The sequence below is a fragment of the Cervus canadensis genome, chromosome 13, assembly GCF_019320065.1.
Source record: "Cervus canadensis isolate Bull #8, Minnesota chromosome 13, ASM1932006v1, whole genome shotgun sequence".
NCBI lineage: Eukaryota > Metazoa > Chordata > Mammalia > Artiodactyla > Cervidae > Cervus > Cervus canadensis.
In genome coordinates this window covers 13470654-13492877 of record NC_057398.1, presented here as the reverse complement: position 1 = coordinate 13492877, position 22224 = coordinate 13470654, and the positions used below count along the sequence as shown (strand labels likewise).

The 22224-nt window shown below is 38.0% G+C and overlaps 1 protein-coding gene across 4 annotated transcripts in view; it reads left to right on the top strand.

Annotated features, from left to right (window-relative positions):
• HMCN1 (hemicentin 1) overlaps positions 1–22224 on the top strand; it is a 512408-nt gene that overhangs the window by 125022 nt on the left and 365162 nt on the right. For all 4 annotated transcript variants that reach the window (XM_043486094.1, XM_043486095.1, XM_043486092.1 and 1 more), the window contains exons 3-4: positions 15014–15172; positions 16395–16517. In XM_043486094.1, coding sequence (XP_043342029.1) covers positions 15014–15172; positions 16395–16517 — 282 coding nt within the window. The remainder of the gene's footprint in view (positions 1–15013; positions 15173–16394; positions 16518–22224) is intronic.

The window sequence follows — 22224 nt, the reverse complement described above, 5'->3', positions numbered from 1 at the left end:
TTGTTTCCTTAATTTCTCTTTCTGTTTTCTCATTGTTAGTGTATAGGAATGCAAGGGATTTCTGTGTGTTAATTTTATATCCTGCAACTTTACTATTTTCATTGATTAGCTCTAGTAATTTTCTGGTGGTATCTTTAGGGTTTTCTATGTAGAGGATCATATCATTTACAAACAGTGAGAGTTTTACTTCTTCTTTTCCAATCTGGATTCCCTTTATTTCCTTTTCTTCTCTGATTGCTGTGGCTAAAACTCCAAAACTATGTTGAATAGTAGTGGTGAGAGTGGGCACTCTTGTCTTGTTCCTGACTTTAGGGGAAATACTTTCAATTTTTCACCATTGAGGATAATATTTGCTGTGGGTATATCATATATGGATTTTATTATGTTGAGGTATGTTCCTTTTGTGCCTGCTTTCTCGAGGGTTTTTTTTTTTTAATTGTAAATGGATGTTCAATTTTGTCAAAGGTTTTCTGTGCATCTATTGAGATAATCATATGGTTTTTATCTTTCTATTTGTTAATGTATTGTATCACATTGGATAATGATATGCTTTCAATGATATTCTTTTATTCAAATATTTTATAGAGCAAAAAGCATATTAGTCAAACACATTTGAAATGTTAAAAAAAGTAAAATAGTTCTACTATTGAGCCCCAGAATTGAAATGCTTCACATAAAATTTAATTTTTCTTTGAGAAGTCTTTTAATAAAGTTGACCATAAAATTTTTTTGATGTCAAACAAATTTCAGTTTGTTCTTTTTTTTTTTTTTAAAATCACTTGGAAAGCCTATTAAGGTTTACCTTTACTATGTCAACATTTTTAGTGTTAAATATGAGGACTCTTGGACTTCCCATGTGGTGCTAGTGGTTAAGAATCCTCTGTCAGTGCAAGAGATGCAAGAGATAAGGGTTTGAACTGTGGGTTGGGAAGATTCCCTTGAGTAGAAAGTAGCACTCCACTCTAGTATTCTCACTTGGAAAATTCCGTAGGCTGAGGAGCCTGGGGGGGGTCCACCTGGGAAATTCCATGGGCCCAGAAAGAGTTGGACATGACTGAGTGACTGAGCACAGCACCATGGAGGCCCCTGTGTTTTCATATTTTTCTCCTTAAGAGAAAAGCAGATTGAATCTACTCGCACAATTAATCTGTGCTAAAGACCCATTACAAATGTACTGTATGGATCGTATTAAATGTTCCTACCTCTCAGTTTCTTTCCAAAAAAACAAAGTAAAATTGACCTTAATAAAAGCAAGAATAAGTAAAAATATGTGGACTAGCATTGTCACATAGTAACAAGATAGAGTTATGAATTAGGGTTTGGTATAATTATTGTCATTCTTTAACTGGAACAGAAGAGTAAATAGACAAACTGAAGTTAAGGGAAAAAATATTTTACTGTAGCATGGGAACAGTTGATGTTAGAATTAACTGCCAACAGAGAATATGAAAAACCGTGGCCAGATAAGCAAAGACTGTTAAAACTGAGGATGAGATAATGCTGATTTATGATGCCAATTCAGTATACATTTTATTTAATCTCAAGTATTCCAAATCATGCTACTATGTAGAAGTGTCCTTTTCATTTCTAAATTTATAGAAGTCTTCTATATGAATTTAAAAAGCAAAAGTGATATATAACCAAAAATTTAAGAAAGTGAAAAGAAAAGAAATTGACTAGAACCAGGAGAGGGAAAGGATCATGTGTTAGCATAGATATAATGTGGGCTTCCTGATGGCTCACTGGGTAAAGAATCCTCCTTCAATTCAGGAGTCTTAGGAGACACGGGTTCAATCCCTGGTCAGAAAGATCCCCTGGAGAAGGGAATGGCAACCCACTCCAGTATGCTTGCCTGCAAAATCCCGTGGACAGGGGAGCCTGGCAGACTCCATGGGGTATCACAAAGAATCAGACATAACTGAGCACGCACACACACACATGGATATAATGTAGAGTTATAAAAGGTGTGATTTTTATGTTTGGTGTTGGATGTGATTCAGCTGAAGAAAGCAGTTTTTATTTCCATTTAAGTTTTCTTAATATGCATTTCTTATAACTGCATATTTATCAGTGTATATATATGCACTTTTACAGGAGGAATGACGTGTTTAATTTAGGGAGGAAAGTGACAGGAGTCAAATACATGCAACTCATGATATGTGTAAAAGCTACAAGAATAGTAGAACAGCATCTGCTTGAAAGTAAGGGCTTGATAAATGTTAGTTATTGTTGCTACTCTTACTACTACTGTCTCTGGTCCTCCAACAGTCTTTTAGAAAAGATAGTCACCAAATAATTCTACTCTAAATGGACAGCAGTTGTCCAAGTAATTCTACCATAAAGGGATAACAGTTATCTACGTAATTCCACCATGAAGGGTCAATGATTATCCAAGTGATTCCACCACGAAGGGTCAATGATTATCCTAGTGATTCCACCATGAAGGGTCAATGATTATCCAAGTGATTCCACCATGAAGGGACAACAGTTATCCAGGTGATTCCACCATGAAGGGACAACAGTTATTGAACATGTGCCTTGTGAAAGATTTTACATGTGTTTTATTAAAGTCACCTTTTCAATTCAAACCCACACAAATATTAATCTTCCTATTTACAAATTCAGAGACTCAGGCTTTGAGGTATGAGATAACATGTTTTCCTCATGTCATCAAACTGCCAAGTAGCAAGAGCAGTCTCCAAAGTGGAAGTGTTTTACTTTTGAGCCAGTGTCCTTTCTCAATTTGCTACTTTCCTTCTAAATATTGGTTTAAGTAACCTTATTAAGCTAATCAAATTAACATTTATTTATTTAATTTCTCTTTGTGTTTTACTTCAAAGTGGGAAAGTAAAGAATTAAAGACAGATGTAGGTTGTAGGCCTGTCTCATTCTCCATGAAACAGTTTTACTTAAAATTCCTCTTCTGCATCAGTCACTTTAAGTAATTGGCTCACCTAAACTTACTGAGCAGCAAATGACAGTTAACTGTAAATTGAAAATCACTCCCTTTGCTCAGCACGTTTTCTTGCTACTTAGTGTGGTAAGTTTATTTAAGTGGAACCTCACAGTCACCTTGGAGAGACACAAGAGCAGAGTGCATTTTAAGAGATTGAAAGGTAATGTTTATACTGCAGTTGTGTTCATAGCTGATTTTGATTATTTTTATTGTTAGAGTTAGGCTTCTTTGGGCCTGATTGAAGCATCTTTTTTTTTTTTTTTTTTTTACTGATTGAAGCATCTTTTAAAACTTTAGTTTGCTGCTGGAGTTTTCTGTTAGAGGACTACATTTTCTGAGGGACAAACAATCCTATATCTCTAGGAAGTGAAGAATGGGGGCTAAAGATGGGCATTGAGTGAGAATAATTGGCTCTTTCTAGCCTTCCATCCTAGTACCCTGTCCAGAAGCAAATAGCTGGCTGATTTCTTAATGATCTTTTGCATGAACTTCAAAGGACAGAGAGTATGGAAGAATGTTCTGACTGTTGGATTGCTTTTTCAAAGCAGAATACGCAGATATTTAACATGGGTTGGGGGTGGATTGTAATGGGGCCTTTCTTGATATTCTTTTGGGAGTGGGCATGTTGGGGTACATTCTTAAGTGTAAATGCATATGTCATTGTGGAGTAAAATATTATAAATTCTTGTGAAAAAATAACACTTTTAAGAAGAGTCTACTGACCTGTGATGCCTGGATTTATTCCATTCATGCTATTAAGCCAACCAAAGGAGTACTTATTCCCCACAATAAGTACTGTAGCTGATCTTATCTGTTTTGAGGTGATGGTAAAGATGGAGGAAAAAGATGTCTTTCTTGGGAGAATGTTTTATTATCTAAAGCCTAGACTCCTAGACAAAAAAAACCTATAAACCTCACTTTCAACAAAATGGAAAATTAAAGATTTTAAATTAAAAATTAATTTCTTTAATCAAATTGAAGAGTTAATCTTCTCAATCCAACTTGATCAGAAGCAGTTCTCAGGAAGCCATCTTTTTTCTTCTTAGGTCTTAAAAAAGTCTCAAGAATTGTGGAATCTTGCTTTTGGTACTGACTTTGAGTATTATTTGCTCAGTTAAACCGTCAGCTGTTTGGAGCCCTTTCAGAAACTTATCAGTACCCCAGGCAGCTCTAACATCAGTTAGAAATTTGATAGCACTGGCCTTTCCTCACAAGACAATACCTGGGGCTTCTTTTTTTTTTTTTTTTTTTTACATTTATTTTTATTAGTTGGAGGTTAATTACTTTACAGTATTGTAGTGGTTTTTGTCATACATTAACATGAATCAGCCATGGATTTACATGTATTCCCCATCCCGATCCCCCCTCCCACCTCCCTCTCCACCCGATTCCTCTGGGTCTTCCCAGTGCACCAGGCCCGAGCACTTGTCTCATGCATCCAGCCTGGGCTGGTGATCTGTTTCACCCTAGATAATATGCATGTTAATACCTGGGGCTTCTGTGTGCAGTGTCTGGGACCCTCTGTTGGTGTTCGAGGCTGATATGGACTTTCTTAGGCAGGCCTATCCCACTGTCGATTACTGGTCCAGTCACCAGCTAAGTCCCTCAGGTTTCCGTATATAAACTTTAAGTCTTCATTCTTCTATATTCATGTTGATGTAAAGAAAAACAAACTCCCCAGGTAGCTACTGTCTATAGGTATTAGTCTCTTCCTTTGAGATGATCTGGATCTTAGTTCACCAGTCTTGCTTAGTGACTACTTACTAGTTCTAATAATAACAACTTGTCTATCTCAACTTCCATATAAATGCAATATTCATACATTATAATGATTTTATTAATAAAAATATATTCTATTGATAATTTTTTGTCGACCTAATATACACAGTATAAATATATTTTTATCACCTTAAGTAAAAAGAATCACAACAGTACAACTTCCTCAGTTACTCAGAAGCCAAAATAATGTCAGTTATGCTGGAAACAGAAAATCCATATGTGAGTATTGGAGAAGAAAGGAAGAGAAAGATTTTAGTGGGAAAGTAGAGCCTGAGAAATTCAGAGGAACGGTAGAGAAAAGTGAAAGTGTAGTGGCTCAGTCGTGTCCGACTCTCTGCGACCCCATGGACTGTAGCCTCTGTCCATGGCTCCTCCGTCCATGGAATTTTCAAGGCAAGAGTACTGGAATGGGTTGCCATTTCCTTCTCCAGGGGATCTTCCCAACCCAGGGATTGAACCTGGGTCTCCCACATTGCAGGCAGACGCTCTTACCGTCTGAACCGGCAGGGAAATCCAACGGTAGAGAAGGGTCATAGCAGAGAGAAGCCAGGGAGGAAGAAGGCCTTCCTGAGGAAGTGCAAGCGAGGTGAAAGCCTAGTCCTTAGAGAAGCAAAGATGATTAGCTACAGTGGCCTCTGTGACGGTGCCCCGTCCTCCTCTGGCTCCTTCTCACTGAGCAAACAGGAAAGCCATCTGATAGGAGACCAGGAATCCATTCCAATGAGTGTGTGGGTGCTTAGTCACTCAGTCTTGTCTGACTCTGTCACCTCATGGACTGTAGCCTGCCAGGCTCCTCAGTTCTTGAGATTTTCCAGGCCAAAATACTGGAAAGAGTAGCCTTTCCCTTCTCCAGGGGATCTTCCTGACCCAGGGATGGAACCCATATCTCCTGCAATGACAGGCAGATTCTTTACCACTGAAGCCGCCTGGGAAGTCCTGAACCAGGCCAGTGTCTTAATTTGATGGGAAAAGAAAAAGGTCCCAATAGAAACGTACAGAATCCTTGAAAAGGAGGTAATTCTCTAAGTATCAGGGAAGAGGAGAATTACTGAAGTGTATTCTGAGAATTCCAAGGTATCATTTTTGTAGTTTTCCATTTTTGCCTAGAGTTAACCCTGAACACGTCTATATGTCTTCCGATCACGAGAAGCTCTATGGTGGTCCTTCTGTTGTGCTTGGTTACTTACATGCTGTTTCCCTCTTGAAACGACCATGTGTATCATGCTGAGTGACTTCAGTCATGTGTAACTCTTTGCAACCCCATGGATTATAGCCCACCAGGCTGTCTGTGGGATCTCCAGGCAAGAATACTGGAGTGGGTTGCAGTGTTCTCCTCCACGGGATCTTCCCGATCCAGGGATTGAACTCAGGCCTCTTATGTCTCCTACATTGGCAGGTGGGTTCTTTGCCACTAGTGCTACCTGGGAAGATGTGAAAGGACCATGGTCTATTATAATTCATGTAAATTATGAAGCTTTTGAAATATTTTAAAGCATGAAGACACAGTATTTTCTGATTTATTAATCAAGATATTGAATGCCTGGTATATACATTCTTTTTAAATTTTTTAAAATTTATTTTTAATTGGAGGAGATAAGTGCTTTACAATGTTGTATTATTGATTTCTGCCATACAACAACATGAATCAGCCATTAGTATACATATATCCCCTCCTTCTTGAGCCTCTCCCACCCCACTCCCCTATCCCACCCCTCTAGGTCATCACAGAGCACCAGGCTGAGCTCCCTGTGTTATAGGCTACTTCCTACTGGTTATCTGTTGTACACATGGTGGTGTAAATATTTCAATGCTACTCTGTCAATTCATCCCACCCTCTCCTTCCCCCACTCTGTCCACAAGTCTGTTCTCTACATCTGTGACTGTATCCCTGCCTGCAAATCGGTTCGTCAGTACCATTTTTTAGATTCCATATATATGCATTAATATTGTTTAAATGCAAGTGAACTGAATATCCTCTTAAGGCTCAACATGAAATAAGTTCCAATAAATGGAAAGATCAGTTTCAAAAGAGTTAGACCCTTACTATTGATGAGTGGTAACCTGAAAGCCTGGAAATGGTTGTCGTTGTTAAGCTTCAGTGTTCCTGGAACTGAGATCAGCAGTTCTTTGATGGCTTGGTTTGGATTCCATCTTCTTCAGCCTAGTAAAGGCAGCATGGTGGACTGCCTGGAATGTGGCATCTTCTTTTTTTGATTATGGAGATTTGAAGTCTGGACTCAAATATTCTGTCTCTTAGTACATCCCTGCCGTATTTTCTACAAGTGATGAAGACCAAATGTCACTGGTGCATTAGGATTCTACAGTCATTCTGATTTATTTCATACTTGCTTGGAAGCAACTTTAAATTAAATTCGATGTAATTTAATGGTTTCCACATGTACATTCTGTTTTCTTGGTTATAGAATCACACAACTGTATTTTTAGAAAGTGAACTGAGGGTTGTAAACTTTTGTACAGTTTATAACTGAGTTTCATTCCAAAATTTTATACATAAAGGGATAACTGTGCAAATAAGACATTCAAAACAATGGGTGTTCCATGTGAAAGGAATACAATTGCACTCTGAAACTAGGCTTAGTAAATGGTAGCCATGTTAGAATAAGTGTAAATGTTGTAATGCCAATGGGCAGTCTTTTGGACTCATAAATGAACCTACCAAAAATGTTTCTTTCTTTTTTTGGTTGCTTAGAGTTAGGCGTAACTGGAAAACAATTGGTACAAACACTAATCCATTGAAAATAGATGATGAGAATAGAATTGAAATGATCTGGAAGAGAAGTAATAAGGTATGGGCAAAGGCACGCTTTGAGATTAATCTTCTTCCTTCTCTGATCCTTTGTTTGATGAGCATTTTCCCATTAGGTTTTGGGCAGAGACTTGATTTTTCTTTAACTCCTGTCAGGGTTTAAAGGTTCAGTTTATTCCAGTATTACTTCCACACAGTTTTGTATTTAAAAAAGACTACATGGTAATTGTTTTATTACTCCCTTGACTGATAGGATTTCTATTCATTTTTATTTAATCTTTTTTGACAATAATTTATTTTCTGAACATAATTATCACTGTAATTCTGAAGTTAGTTTTCTTTTCCCCTTTAATCTCAAGAGTAGTTTCCTGTGAAATGTCACATGCTTCTGATTTTTTTCTCTCTCTTTGTGTCTTTGGCAACTTGATCAATTGTAACTATCAGTAGAATTATAAAGACAAAATGATGAATGAACCTACTAATACAAATTAGTTATGTTTCAGAGTTTAAATAAAAACACAGCGTTAACAGAGTCAGGCCCTTCTTACATATATTTAGGGAATTATGCAATTCAACACATTATGCAACTTTATATCTATCACAACTTTCATTTTCATGTATGTATACAGGTTTATATGTGATACATAAACATTGCTGTTTGTTTTTACATATAAATGTAAAATTTGACCTTATAATGTTGGGAAGGGGTGGAGGATGTCAGGGAGGGAGGGGGAGAGAGAGAAAATGGGGGAGAAGGGAGATTTAGGGGAGTTAGTTTTACATACTACAATACATATTCATGTATGTATTGCTTAGTTAAAGAGCAGCTTTTGGCTCTTGCATTCTTAGGAGACTTAGCTCTGGAATTTTATTACTTGAATTGAGATGGTCCAGGCTTGGGTAAGCTCAGACTTGAATATAGCAAGTAAGTATGTGTAGGTTGTGTCAAGATTGCTTTGTACAGTCTCATTCACTCATTTACCCACTACTCATTTGTTTATCCACTCATTCATCAAGCAACAATGGAATACTGAGTTCCCCATGAAACAGTGATCTAGTGGGAGGAAGCAGATAGATTACAAATACAAGCCAGCGAATGTAATAGAAGAAAGCACAATATTCTGTGGGCATCAGGAGAACACAAATCTTCTGCTGCTTTTTCAGTTGCTCTGATAAGCTACTTGCAGTCACAGAAGTTGATGAAGGAAATTAAATGCCTCAGTGGAGTCTGTGTAGACTGTCAGGCCAGGCAAAATTGAGTTCAAATCCCTGCTCTTTTAGTTACTGGTTGTGTGATTCTGGGAGAGGGGTTTTTAAGATTTAGTGCTCTATCAATAAATGTGCTAGAAATGATCTCTGCTTCATAAATTGATGTAGAGAGTAAATAGCGTAGTGTGTGAGACACTGCTGTCTCAGTGCTTGGAGCAGAGTTGATATCCACTGAGTTAATACAAGTAGAGTGTCTTATTACCAACAGAAGTATCAGTTAAATTAATGAGACTTTTCATAGGTTTATGTTGATCAGTTCTAAATTTCGCCATTGTAAATGTTTTATAGAATATTATTTTAGATTTTTTCTTGTTATGCAGGTAAAAACAGAAAACGTTAAGACTTTTAAAGGACTACCTTTTAAGTTTGGAACTAGAAACTTAAAACAGTTTGATTTTATAGTTCAGTCACAATCCCATTGCCCTAATTTTATAATTTGTACATGAGTTTGACACAAATTAACCTAAGTATATGACTTGTGTGGCTTATTTATAAGCATGGACCTTGGACCTTTTGACAATGGTTCTCTCTAGTCCTGTTCTGACAAATCTGCCTTTTAGCTAAATTTAACGATCAGAAGTTCAGTTAATTATTTGGGAAACAGTATTAGCAATCCTGTGAGTTAAGTTTCGAAGATATTTTATACATTTATATAAATATATACACATTTTATTTATAAAGTTTTTGTGTATGTAACACATATATTTTAAATGAAGCAAATGATTTACAGATTTCTGGAGTAGATTTTAGCTTGATTCCTAAACCTTAGTAAATTAAAGCAGCTTGAATGTTGTTTTTGATAACTTTTTCATAAAGGCAAAGTTCATGGAAGACTTTTTGGTCAAAGCAACAACCTTACAAATAATAGTCTATACAAATAAATAATAGTCTAGAATGCAGCCTACGTAACTAAAGCAAACATATTACTCTGAAGCAGTGCTGTCCAATTAAAATAGCCACATAGATAATTTAAAAAAAAAAGTTGAAAATAATTTTAATAATCTATGTAATCCATTATATTTAAAATGTTATCATTTTACCATGTCATTAGGATAAAGAATTAGTGCTTCTTCAGTTTTTAAATTTAAATTAATTGAAACATTCAGTTCCTTTGTTTCACTAACCATATTTTCAGTGCTCAGTCACATACTGCTGGTTAGTGGTTATGATAGTGAAAAGAAAGTCAAAGTGAAGTTGCTCTGTCATGTCTAACTCTTGCGACCCCATTTACTGTAGCCTGCCAGGTTCCTCCATCCATGGGATTTTCCAGGCAAGAATATTGGAGTGGGTTGCCATTTCCTTCTCCAGGAGATCTTCCTGACCCAGGGATTGAACCTGGGTCTCCTGCAATGTAGGCAGACATCTTACTGTCTGAGTCACCAGGAAAGTTATGATAATAGATAGCACAGAACCGAAGTTTTCCTTTTATAGCTGATTTTAGTGGTTACTTATGATTTAAAACGATCAGAAAATTAGACTCAAGTATCAGTGGCTTTTCTAAAGGTGTAACATTTTAACTTCTTCTGGAAAAGAGACTTATTTTTCTTTTCAGGAACCTGCTTGTACAATGAGATAGGCAAACTTCCAAGCATTCTAGTAATCTCTAGAGTCTACTCCTGGATGATGCTAAGGAATGAACATCCTGAGGTCCTCTTAGGATAAATTTGAATGCAAGTCAGGTGGCTCAGAGATTGTTCTTCACTCAGTAACTGGACAGCATTTTCATCATTCTTGCCATTCCTAGTATGTGTCTCTGGAGATGACCTAGCTATTCTGATTTTTGGCCCACCAACAGATGACTTCTCCTAGGCCCTTGATACTAGATGACAGAAAAAAAAAAAAAAATTAAATTCATCTCTACTAGAGTTATTTACCATACAGCATTGTTGTGTACTTGGCCACTTAACAAATGCTGTGAAATGGATAATTTATATGGTGATTTACACTCAGGTGCACAATATCAAGTGCAACTGAGAAATGTCTTTTTTTTTTGCTTAAGCTTGTGAAAATACAGTGAAAGTGAAAGTCATTCAGTCATGTCTGACTCTCTGCGACCACATGGACTATACAGTCCATAGAATTCTCCAGGCCAGAATACTGGAGTGGGTAACCATTCCCTTCTCCAGGGGATCTTCCCAACCCAGGGATCGAACCCAGGTCTCCTGCATTGCAGATGGATTCTTTACCAGTTGAGCCACAGGGGGACACCCAAGAATATTGAAGTGGGTAGCTTATCTCTTTTCCAGCAGATCTTCCTGACCCAGAAATTGAACCGGGCTCTCCTGCATTGCAGGCAGATTCTTTACCTACTGAGTTATCAGGGAAGCCTGAAAATACAATAGGAATCTAATAACTTTTTGAGTGGTCCACAATATTCATTACTGATATGCAAAGTTGGCTACAAGTATAAATTATTCCTAGTCAACATACTAAAGTTGCCAATGTGCTCAGTAGCTATTTCCCACTTTCCTATTACACAAATGCTCATTCAAGGGCATTTGCTATATGCAATATTTCCCCCCCCACCCCCCCAATAACTGTTATGCCATGGAAAGTGTGTTACATTGTTAAAGAAGAGAGCAAATTAGAGTCCATCTGAAGAGTGAGTGAGGAAGTACATCTGAATGGGAAAAAAGAGAACATTTTCAAGAGTGGAAGGCATATTATCTCAAACTTGGAAGGAAAATAGTTCAATCTGACAAATATTTACTCAGCAGTTACTGTATGTCAGCAAATGCTATGATCTGAGAACTCAGGATGTAGCACACCATTACTACCATCAAAGAGCTTATGGAAGATGGGAGATTTTAGACATGCATACATTGGTGAGGAATGTTTGATGGTTGAAGTGGAACCGTAGAAAGAGTATTTAAGTGAAAATACTAAAGGAATTAAGGTGTGAAGCAAGGGGCATAATTAAAGAATAGAAAATAGATTAAAAGAAACAATTTTTTTCCTCCACTTTTATTGAAGTATAATTATTATGACATACAGCACTGTATAGGGGCTTCCCTGGTGACTCAGTGATAAAGAATCTGCCTGCAATGCAGGAGACCTGGGTTCGATCCCTGGAGAAGGGAATGGCAATTCACTCCAGTATTCTCGCGTGGAGAATTCCATGGACAGAAGAGCCTGGCAGGCTGCCCCCCATGGGGTTGCAAAGAGGTGAAAAGAGAGACAAAACCAGAGAGATATCTCTAGTTTTATATTTCTTTGTGCAAAGGTCACAAAGAGATGTAAAAGCAGAGAAATAAAAAAATGTTTTCCCCTGTGATGAGAACTAAGTTTACTCTCAACAACCTTCATATATAACATACAGCACTATTGATTATATTTACCATGTTGTACCTTACATTCCTAGTACTTATTTTACTTAAAACTGCAAGGTGGTACCTTTTGACTACCTTCATTATGTTCCCCCCGTGCCTCTAGTAACCACAATCTGATTTCTTTTTCTATAAGTTCATTTGTTTCTGAAATATAATTGATCTACCACATAATTCCTATTACAAAATATAGTGATTTAATATTTCTCTATATTTCATGATGATTATCATGGTAAGTCTAGTTACCAAGGAAGCAGTTTTTGAAGAGGGAACATCAGGAGATAGCAAGCTAGAGAGAGAATTTGATCCAACACAGTAGTTAATGAAAGATTTTAGTAGGAATGTGATCTAGGCAGCTCTTTACTTCAGGAAATATAAAGTTTGGTGGTCGGAAGAGCAGAAGATTAGATAGGAGGCTATACTTGTAATACAATTAATGATAAGAAGAGTGAATTGTAGGAAGTAAAGGGGAAGGGAGGGGACAAATTCATAATGGATATAGAAGGAAAATGGTTTGGCCACTGATTAGTCGAAGGAAGGCAGGGGAGGGGTCAGAGGTGACTCAGGATTTGAACTAAACCTCTCGGCAGGCAGTACCCAAAATAGGGATGATATGGTTGAGGAAAATATAATGAGTTCCATAGTAGATGCACTGAATTGTAGATCCCGTAAAACATCTAGAAGTAGATATCTAAAAGGCAATTGTAAACAGAAAATTGAAATTTGGGAGGTAGGTACAGTCTGAGGATACACGTATACAAGTTTTTGAGAACAGTGTCACCTGTTAAACTAGATGCTGTGAAAATGCATTGTCAGTAACAGAGGATAGGAAACACTTACTGCAAAAATAGAAGGACCTGCTAACTCAATAAAATTTCTGGGAGTTGATAGCTGTTATCTTCTCGAAAGTCACTACAGCGTCCAGCCCCCTACTATTTAATGACGTGATTTTTGATGTGTGACATTTTAAAGTGTGTCTCCGTTTCAGAAGTAATTTGTAACAGTTGGTGCTTGGTTCCAACTCATTCCATTGATGATGTTTGAAAGCTAAAAGCATTGAGTGGGATCCAGTGTAAGAAAAGATTCTTCAGGTGGTCCAGACTAAACGGTAAACAATTCTAATGCTTGGTTTTGTATGACCCTGATGAGTCCTCTGGTGCTCAGGGTATCTGTATCAAAGTTACAGACTGTTTGGAATCTAGGGAAAGCCACAGTAGGAGAATCAAATAGAATTTCCAGAGTTTAGAATAAAACCTTATAGGTAATTCTTTTCATTTTGAGAAAGAACTCACTGTTATTGGGTTCTGATGGACTGTGGAATCACAAGCCCTCCCACCCCAAAATGTTCCCAAGCTGCCCTGCTGTTTCTTTGATTGCCTTTTGTAGGCGTGAGCTGCTTAAGTACAAGACGCTTTGGCTTCTTCATCTTTGTGTGCCTGAATCCTAGCAGAGTGTTTAAGCACTTACTCATTGCTCAAAACATACTGGTTAAAAGTTCATTTCCTTGGCCCTGTAGTTATTGATATCTGCTAAGGAAACATGAGGAAAATGACTACAATATTTGATATATATTATAGATATAATCATACTATGATAGATTTGTATTTATATCTTTAAAACAGAGCAAGATTTGAAAGAACGTTAATGTTCAACAGTAGAGAAATGCCTGACTAAATTATGGGATGTAGACAGAATATTTCACAGTCATTAAAAGCTGTGATTTTGAAAAAACATTGATGACATGATAGCGTAAGTAGGATATAGTCCTAAATTTAGAATATAACATCTAACACTGTAAGCACAACATGCTTAGAGTTCTATCTTTAAATTCATATGTGCTTAAAGGAAATATATGTGGCAGGAATTCCTCTTAGGGCGAGGTCTGTTTTTGTTTAGGACGATATATCAAGCCTAGTAGTAGTGTGTGCTCAGTTGAGTCTGAATATTTGCAACCCCATGGACAATAGCCAGTCAGTCTTCTCTGTCTATAGGATTTTCCAGGTAAGAATGCTGGAATAGGTTGCCATGCCCTCCTCATGGGATCTTACCGACCCTGAGTTTGAACCCGCATCTCTTGCATCTCCAGTATTGATAGGTGGATTCTTTACTGCCAGCACCATCTGGGAAGCCTATTTCGAGCTTAATACAATAGCAGATAAAACACAGAGATTATGTGTTAGTAGTAAAAATGAAGCAGTGTGAAAAGAGTTACAAAGGGGCTGTACTTTACATAAGGTGGTCATGGAGGTTTTCTCTGGTTGGTCACATCAGAGCAGAAACTTGGGGTGTAGGAGATAAACCAGTCTGTTTCTTTGCTGGTGAAAATGATCCAGTAAAAAGAAAAATTTTGACAATGGAATGGAGAGAAGGGATGGTCACAGGAACTGTGTCCTTGATTAGGCACAGGTGAGAAGCTAGCCTTAGCTGTGAGTGAAATGATTCCTTCACCATGAAGGCAGGGCATGTGGCTACTATTACTGGAGGCTAATAGGTATTGGAGTGGGAGTTTATGAAAGTTCTCTATTGATTGCTTCTGTCTTCCCAGTACAATAGAGGGAAGGTCATCAAATAAGAGTCAGAATAAGAGAAGAGGAGATGTATGAAATAGTTATGTATGAGAATGGGAGTCGATCAATATTTAATTACAAAATATATAACAATTTCTATTATTTTGTGTATCTGGGGTGAATTTTTTATTTATCCATAAGTACAGGTGTTTGGTTTTTTTTTTTTGTCTCCACATCACTTTATGTCTTTTCCATCTCCTTGTAACCAAAGTAGTTAATCCAGTGGCAAACAGACAGAAAATAGAAATGAAGAGAACTTTCTTGGTTCTTGAGCTTCTAAGGCAATTTATCATAACTCTCTCTTGTCTGCTAGTGAAATAATAGGATTTTTCTCACTGTTTCTCAACAGGGTGGTGGTGACTGTCCAGAAATGAGTATTGGAGCTATAAAAATTGCCTTGGAAATTTCTCTCCCTGGGTCTTTCATCTATGTTTTCACTGATGCGCGATCCAAGGATTATCGACTCGCTCATGAGGTGCTGCAGCTTATCCAACAGAAACAGTCACAGGTGAGTAGGTGTCAACCCCCCACCCCCCAGTTTTCCATCTGAACGCAGCTGTAAGAAATACAGCATGTAAGAGACTGCCTCCGCTGTCACTATGCCATGTGTGGCAAATGTCAATAACTACAATTACGGATCCACATATAACGGCTCCAGTATGTATGTATGTGTCATTTAATGTAAATGGATATGTGATATTTGTACATAGCATGTAAATGCATTGTTTCACAATATGGAAAAGAAATGATTACGGTTTAATTAAGATGTTTGTTATCATCTTATCCATATAACTGACAAAAGCACAGCCCTAACAGAAAAAGCCTGTATTTCCAGTGTCACCTCCTATGTGAAATCTTGTTTGAGTCAATTACTCATTGTATCAGTTAGCTATTGCTGAGTAACAAGCTGTTCTAACTCTCAGTGACTTAAAACAATAGTCATGCATTTCTCACATGTTTGTCGGACTCAGTTGCCCTAGGCTCTGCTTGCTCACTTGTGTGTCTAGGCCTAGTTTGGTTTTGGCTTATCTCAGCTGATCTCTGGGTGACTTGGCTCTTCCTTGCAAGTTTCTCCACCTCTTCCTGAGACCAGTAATCTAGTTTAGGCATAATCTTGTCATGACCAAGGCAGAAACACTAAGAGATCAAGTGGACATACACAAGGCAATGGTACCCCACTCTAGTACTCTTGCCTGGAAAATCCCATGGATGGAGGAGCCTGGTGGGCTGCAGTCCATGGTGTCGCTACGAGTTGGAAACAACTGAGTGACTTCACTTTCATTTTTCACTTTCAAGCATTGGAGGAGGAAATGGCAACCCACTCCAGTATTCTTGCCTGGAGAATCCCAGGGACGGGGGAGCCTGGTGGGCTGCCGTCTATGGGGTCGCACAGAGTCGGACACGACTGAAGTGATTTAGCAGCAGCAGCAGCTTGAGTGTCAGTTTGGAACCAGTAGAGTGTGCATTTTGCCTTGTGCTTATGGCCAAAACAAGTCAGGTTTCCAAGCTTTGATTCAAAGATGACAAAGTAAACTTTACCTCTTTTGTAAGGTTAACTTCAAGATCACCTGTAAATTGCATGAATCAGGAAGATACACATACACACACATACACACATACACATGTCTCCCACTTGCCTGGCAGTATGTTAATATACAGCAAGTGCTCAATAACCGTATGATGATTTCGCCAAATGCTTTAAATTGTCTTCTTTTTTTGAAAAACTGTAGGTGGTATTTGTGCTTACTGGAGATTGTGATGACAGAAGCCATATTGGATACAGAGTCTATGAAGAAATTGCTTCCACAAGTTCTGGTCAAGTGTTCCATCTGGACAAAAAACAAGTTAATGAGGTCAGTTTGATAAAGTGGGTCTACTTTATTACTCACTACCTTATCAACATCACTTGGGCAAACCTAATTGTGTCAGTTTTGATTTCAAGAACAATTCAAACAAAAAAGTTTTTCCCCCTGGGCTACACGGTAATAAAGGCATTAAGCTGATGTTCAGAAGCATAGGTTTATCTGGTATTAATTTCTAGACAGTGTTATGCTATACTGATAAATTATTTACATTTGAGTATACATTTATTTAAAATTCATTTAGTGGAATTTGAAAATTTTTGTAGTTTTTATTGTTTAGTAAGGTTAGTTTGTATTTCTGATGTAAAGCTTTTGGATAACTGGTAAAATGAGGCTTGATTTGACTCTTCCTTGACTCATTTTACATTTGTTCACTAAACTAGAATATAAGAAGTTAGTTGTTGAGTCAAATTCTAATGAAGTTTGATCTCTAAAATAAAAAATAAAAACTATTGCTCAATAACTATATACTTATCTAAAAATTTTTATGATAGTCTATAGCACATATATTAAGAAAATTTTTGTAGTTTCTAAAAATGTGTTTGAGATATGTTTAATTGTCATGATTCTCTCTTTCGTTCTGTAACCTTACCTTGACCCTACCTGTGATGATAAAATTTTGTTTACGTATTTATTTGGCTCCCAGGTAAGTTTCTAGGAACATGCCAAAACGAAGATAAGATATGACATTTGCATAATTCATGTTTGATTTGATGTGGTCAGGGTATCTATACAAACTTTATATACAAATTTTATTTTTTTGTTTGTCATTACTTCAATTAATATTAAAATTTTTCTTAACAGTTTTCAACTATTGAAGAAAAAAGCATGATTAACTGTATTGTGTGTGTTTATATAAACACACATACATAAATATATATCCACAGGTATATACACACATTCATATATATATATATATATATACATACATACATGTGGATGTGTGTGTGTTATTTTCCTCTTTTTTTGTGATCTAATATGTGGTGAATACTTAAGTTTCTGATATGAGCTAAAAAGATGTTTTTTTCTTTGTAACACAGGATTTTACATATATATAATATCCATATTATATATAAATTTTTATATATTTATATTTTTATAAATATATAAATTTATAATAAATGTAAAATTATATATTTATATATAAATAATCTGGAGCATATTATGCTTATTCAAATAAGACAGAGAAAGACAAATACCATATATTTTCACTTATAGGTGGAATCTAAGAAAAATAATACAAACGGACAGATGTAACAAAACAGAAACGGACCCACAGAGAACAAATTTGTGATTATTGAAGGGGAATGGGTGGGGAGAGGGCAAAATAGGTGAAGGGATTTAAAAGGTACAAACTAATAAGCATAAAATAAATAAGTTTTAAGGATATAATGGACAGCACAGGGAATATAGTTAATAAACAAGTTCTGTTCATTTCATGACAGACTCCCTTGTCTTGAAAGAAATGGTTCACTATGTCCTCTTATGACTAAAGAGTTCCTATTAGATCATGCAGGAACTAACGGCACATTTCAGATTTCTAGAATAAATAATTTAGTTAAAATATTTTTTGCTAATATATGATACACAAACATGGAAGATCACTTTAGTGTAAACAAATTTTCTTGTAAGGAACAGCCTTTGGAGGAAACTATGACATGAGTCCGTATTGTGTCCATTGTGGTGGATTACTCACTAAGTCATGTCTGACTCTGCAACCCCATGGATTGTAGCCTGCTAGGCTCCTCTGTCATGGGATTCTTGAGGCAAGAATATTGGAGTGGGTTGCCATTTCCTTCTCCAGGGCATCTTCCTGACCCAGGAATTGAACCCGGGTCTCCTGTGTTGCATGCAGATTCTTTACTGACTGAGTTATGAGGGAAGCATCCCTGAGCTTTGAGGGAAGCTATGAGGGAAGTGTCCCTCAGTGTCCACTGTAGCAATTCAGAAATGCCTGGGCAGGTCTGACAACTACAGGGGGAGACCTTAACAGTTATTTGAATAAACATCTGCATGAGAGTTTGGGAGCCTGAAGTTGGAGAAGAGTGCAAGGTGTCTGTCTCTGGAACTAGGTTTCTTGTCCCTTGACCTTGTGCTTGACCCTAATGATGGGAAAGTCACCATTTGGAGTTGTTTTTAACCTGGGATTATGTAAGACTCTGGGGTACAGTCAATATCATTAGCATGAAGTAGGGCATAGTGGGGAAGAGCATCATTCTCTCTTATATCAGTGAGGATACCACCCACTTAGGGGGTTCTGAGGCTTTTGGGGGAGTGGTAGTGGTGTTCAGTGCAGATAGATGGGGCATTGATGGCAACAAAGGATACCATGCCCAGAGGACAGGGTGTTTCCCAGCAGAAGGTACTACAGAAGAGAAGAGGTGAGAAGAGTCATGGCTATGGTCAGCAAGCACCTAGTGCATTTGAAAGAGCAGCTGACTGAACCTACAGGTATAACTTGGAGATACTCAAAACAAGTTGGATAAACTTCTAGACCTTTGCCAACAAAGGCCCGTCTAGTCAAGGCTATGATTTTTCCAGTGGTCATGTATGGATGTGAGAGTTGGACTATAAAGAAAGCTGAGCACCAAAGAATTGATGCTTTTGAACTGTGGTGTTGGAGAAGACTCTTGAGAGTCCCTTGGACTGCAAGGAAATCCAATCAGTCCATCCTAAAGGACGTCAGTCCTGAATATTCATTGGAAGGACTGATGTTAAAGCTGAAACTCCAATACTTTGGCCACCTGATGCGAAGAACTGACTCATTAGAAAGGACCCTGATACTGGGAAAGGTTGAAGGCAGGAGGAGAAGGGGACGACAGTGGATGAGACGGTTGGATGGTATCACCGACTCAGTGGACATGAGTTTGAGTAAACTCTGGGAGTTGGTGATGGACAGAGAGGCCTGGCGTGCTGCAGTCCATGGGGTTGCAAAGAGTCGGACACAACTGAGTGACTGAACTGAACTGAAACTTCTAGGGAGAACCTTAGAACTTTATTGTTGGGTTTCCCTTGTGGCTCAGTGGTAAGTATTCACCTGCCAGTGTAGGAGACACAGGTTTGATCCCTGGGTCCACAAGATCCTTTGGAGAAGGAAATGGCAACCCATTCCGGTATCTTCTTGGGAAATCCTATGGACAGAGGAGCCTGGCGAGCTACAATACATGGGGTCATAAAGAGTCGGACACGATTTAGTGATTAAATGATGACAAACATAGGACATTATTAGGTTTGGATCCCAGAGCTAGAATATAACCTTGTCTGTCCCATTAGTGTGACAATTTATATTCATATAATCAGAGAAAATTGATTTATGAAAAATTGAAAATACTATTATCTTAAATTAAGATTATAAGCCCTACAGAGGTACAGACTTTCTTATTAAACAAATGGGATGATGCGTAGTCCTAAGAAAGAGTTCTGTTGTTCAGTCGCTCAGTTGTGTCTGACTCTTCATGACCCCATGGACTGCGGCACACCAGTCTTCCCTGTCCTTCACTATCTCCTGGAGTTTACTCAAACTCATGTCCTTTGAGTTGATGATACCATCCAACCATCTCATCCTCTGTTGCCCTTTTCCCCTTGTGCTTTCAACTTTTCCCAGCATCAGGGTCCTTTCTAATGAGTCAGTTCTTCCCATCAGGTGGCCAAAGTATTGGAGCTTCAGCTTCAGCATCAGTCCTTCCAATGAATATTCAGGGTTGATTTCCTTTAGGATTGACTGGTTTGATCTTGCAGTCCGAAGGACCCTGAAGTGTCTTCTTCAGCACCACAGTTCAAAAGCATCAATACTTCTACACTCAACCTTCTTTATGGTCCAAATTACCAAATAATTTATAGGAATAACAGTTGAAAAGTTTTGGTATAAATTACAGAAAATTGTATGGATGTAGATATATAACAGAAATTTAACCCACTGCTATGTTAATAGTCTTTTTCTCCTAGATTATCAGTTGATACTCAGATCTTTAAGTTCACCTAGGTAGAAAAGGACTAGATAAAAGCATTACTAAAACTGCCCATTTTTGTAAGCTTGAGTTTAATGCCAACAGGGATGGGCTTTAATGTTTATGCCAACCATAGCAATTCCAATCCCCCTTTCAGTTGGTTCATGAAAGGTCCTTAAATCTCAAGAGAGACTTAGCTAAGGGTGTCTTGGAAAAGATATTTTCTGGATATTGTCCTGCATGAATGTAAATTCCACGTCTGGTGTAGGCATCTTCATACAAGTCTGAGCTTGAAAGAAATATGAGGGGGATTAAAGAGCTAAGGAAGTCCAGAGCCTTTGGATTAAGTAAACATTCAGACTATCCTACCTCTAAGCCCAAGAATTAGGGAAGTGATCTTTTTGTTTAAGCCAGTTGGAGTTGAATATTATGGTTCCTTAAAAATAAATGCATCCTTACTTATAAACTGCACTCATCTCACCTGCTAGTAAGGTAATGCTCAAAATTCTCCAAGCCAGGCTTCAGCAATACGTGAACCAAGAATTTCCAGATGTTCAAGTTGGTTTTAGAAAAGGCAGAGGAACCAGAGATCAAATTGCCAATATCCGCTGGATCATCGAAAAAGCAAGAGAGTTCCAGAAAAACATCTATTTCTGCTTTATTGACTACGCCAAAGCCTTCGACTGTGTGGATCACAATAAACTGTGGAAAATTCTGAAGGAGATGGGCATACCAGAGCACCTGACCTGCCTCTTGAGAAACCTGTATGCAGGTCAGGAAGCAACAGTTAGAACTGGACATGGAACAACAGACTGGTTCCAAATAGGAAAAGGAGTACATCAAGGCTGTATATTGTCACCCTGCTTATTTAACTTATATGCAGAGTACATCATGAGAAACGCTGGGCTGGAAGAAATCCAAGCTGGAATCGATTGCCAGGAGAAATATCTATAACTTCAGATATGCAGATGACACCACCCTTATGGCAGAAAGTGAAGAGGAACTAAAAAGCCTCTTGATGAAAGTGGAAGAGGAGAGTGAATAAGTTGGCTTAAAGCTTAACATTCAGAAAACTAAGATCATGGCACCTGGGAAATAGATGGGGAGACAGTGGAAACAGTGTCAGACTTCATTTGTTTGGACTTCAAAATCACTGCAGATGGTGATTGCAGCCATGAAATTAAAAGACGCTTACTCCTTGGAAGGAAAGTTATGACCAACCTAGATAGCATATTAAAAAGCAGAGACATTACTTTGCCAACAAAGGTCTGTCTGGTCAAGGCTATGATTTTTCCAGTGGCCATGTATGGATGTGAGAGTTGGGCTGTGAAGAAAGCTGAGCACCGAAAAATTGATGCTTTTGAACTGTGGTGTTGGAGAAGACTCTTGAGAGTCCTTTGAACTGCAAGGAGATCCAACCAGTCCATCCTGAAGGAGATGAGTCCTGGGTGTTCATTGGAAGGACTGATGCTGAAGCTGAAGCTCCAATACTTTGGCCACTTGATGCGAAGAACTGACTCATTGGAAAAGACCCTGATGCTGGGAGGGACTAGGGGCAGGAGGAGAAGGGGACGACAGAGGATGAGATGGTTGGATGGCATCATTGACTCGATGGGCATGAGTCTGAGTAAACTCCGGGAGTTGGTGATGAACAGGGAGGCCTGGTGTGCTGCAATTCATGGGGTCGCAAAGAGTCGGACATGACTGAGCGACTGAACTGAACTGCACTGAACTTATAAAAGTGAAAGGCA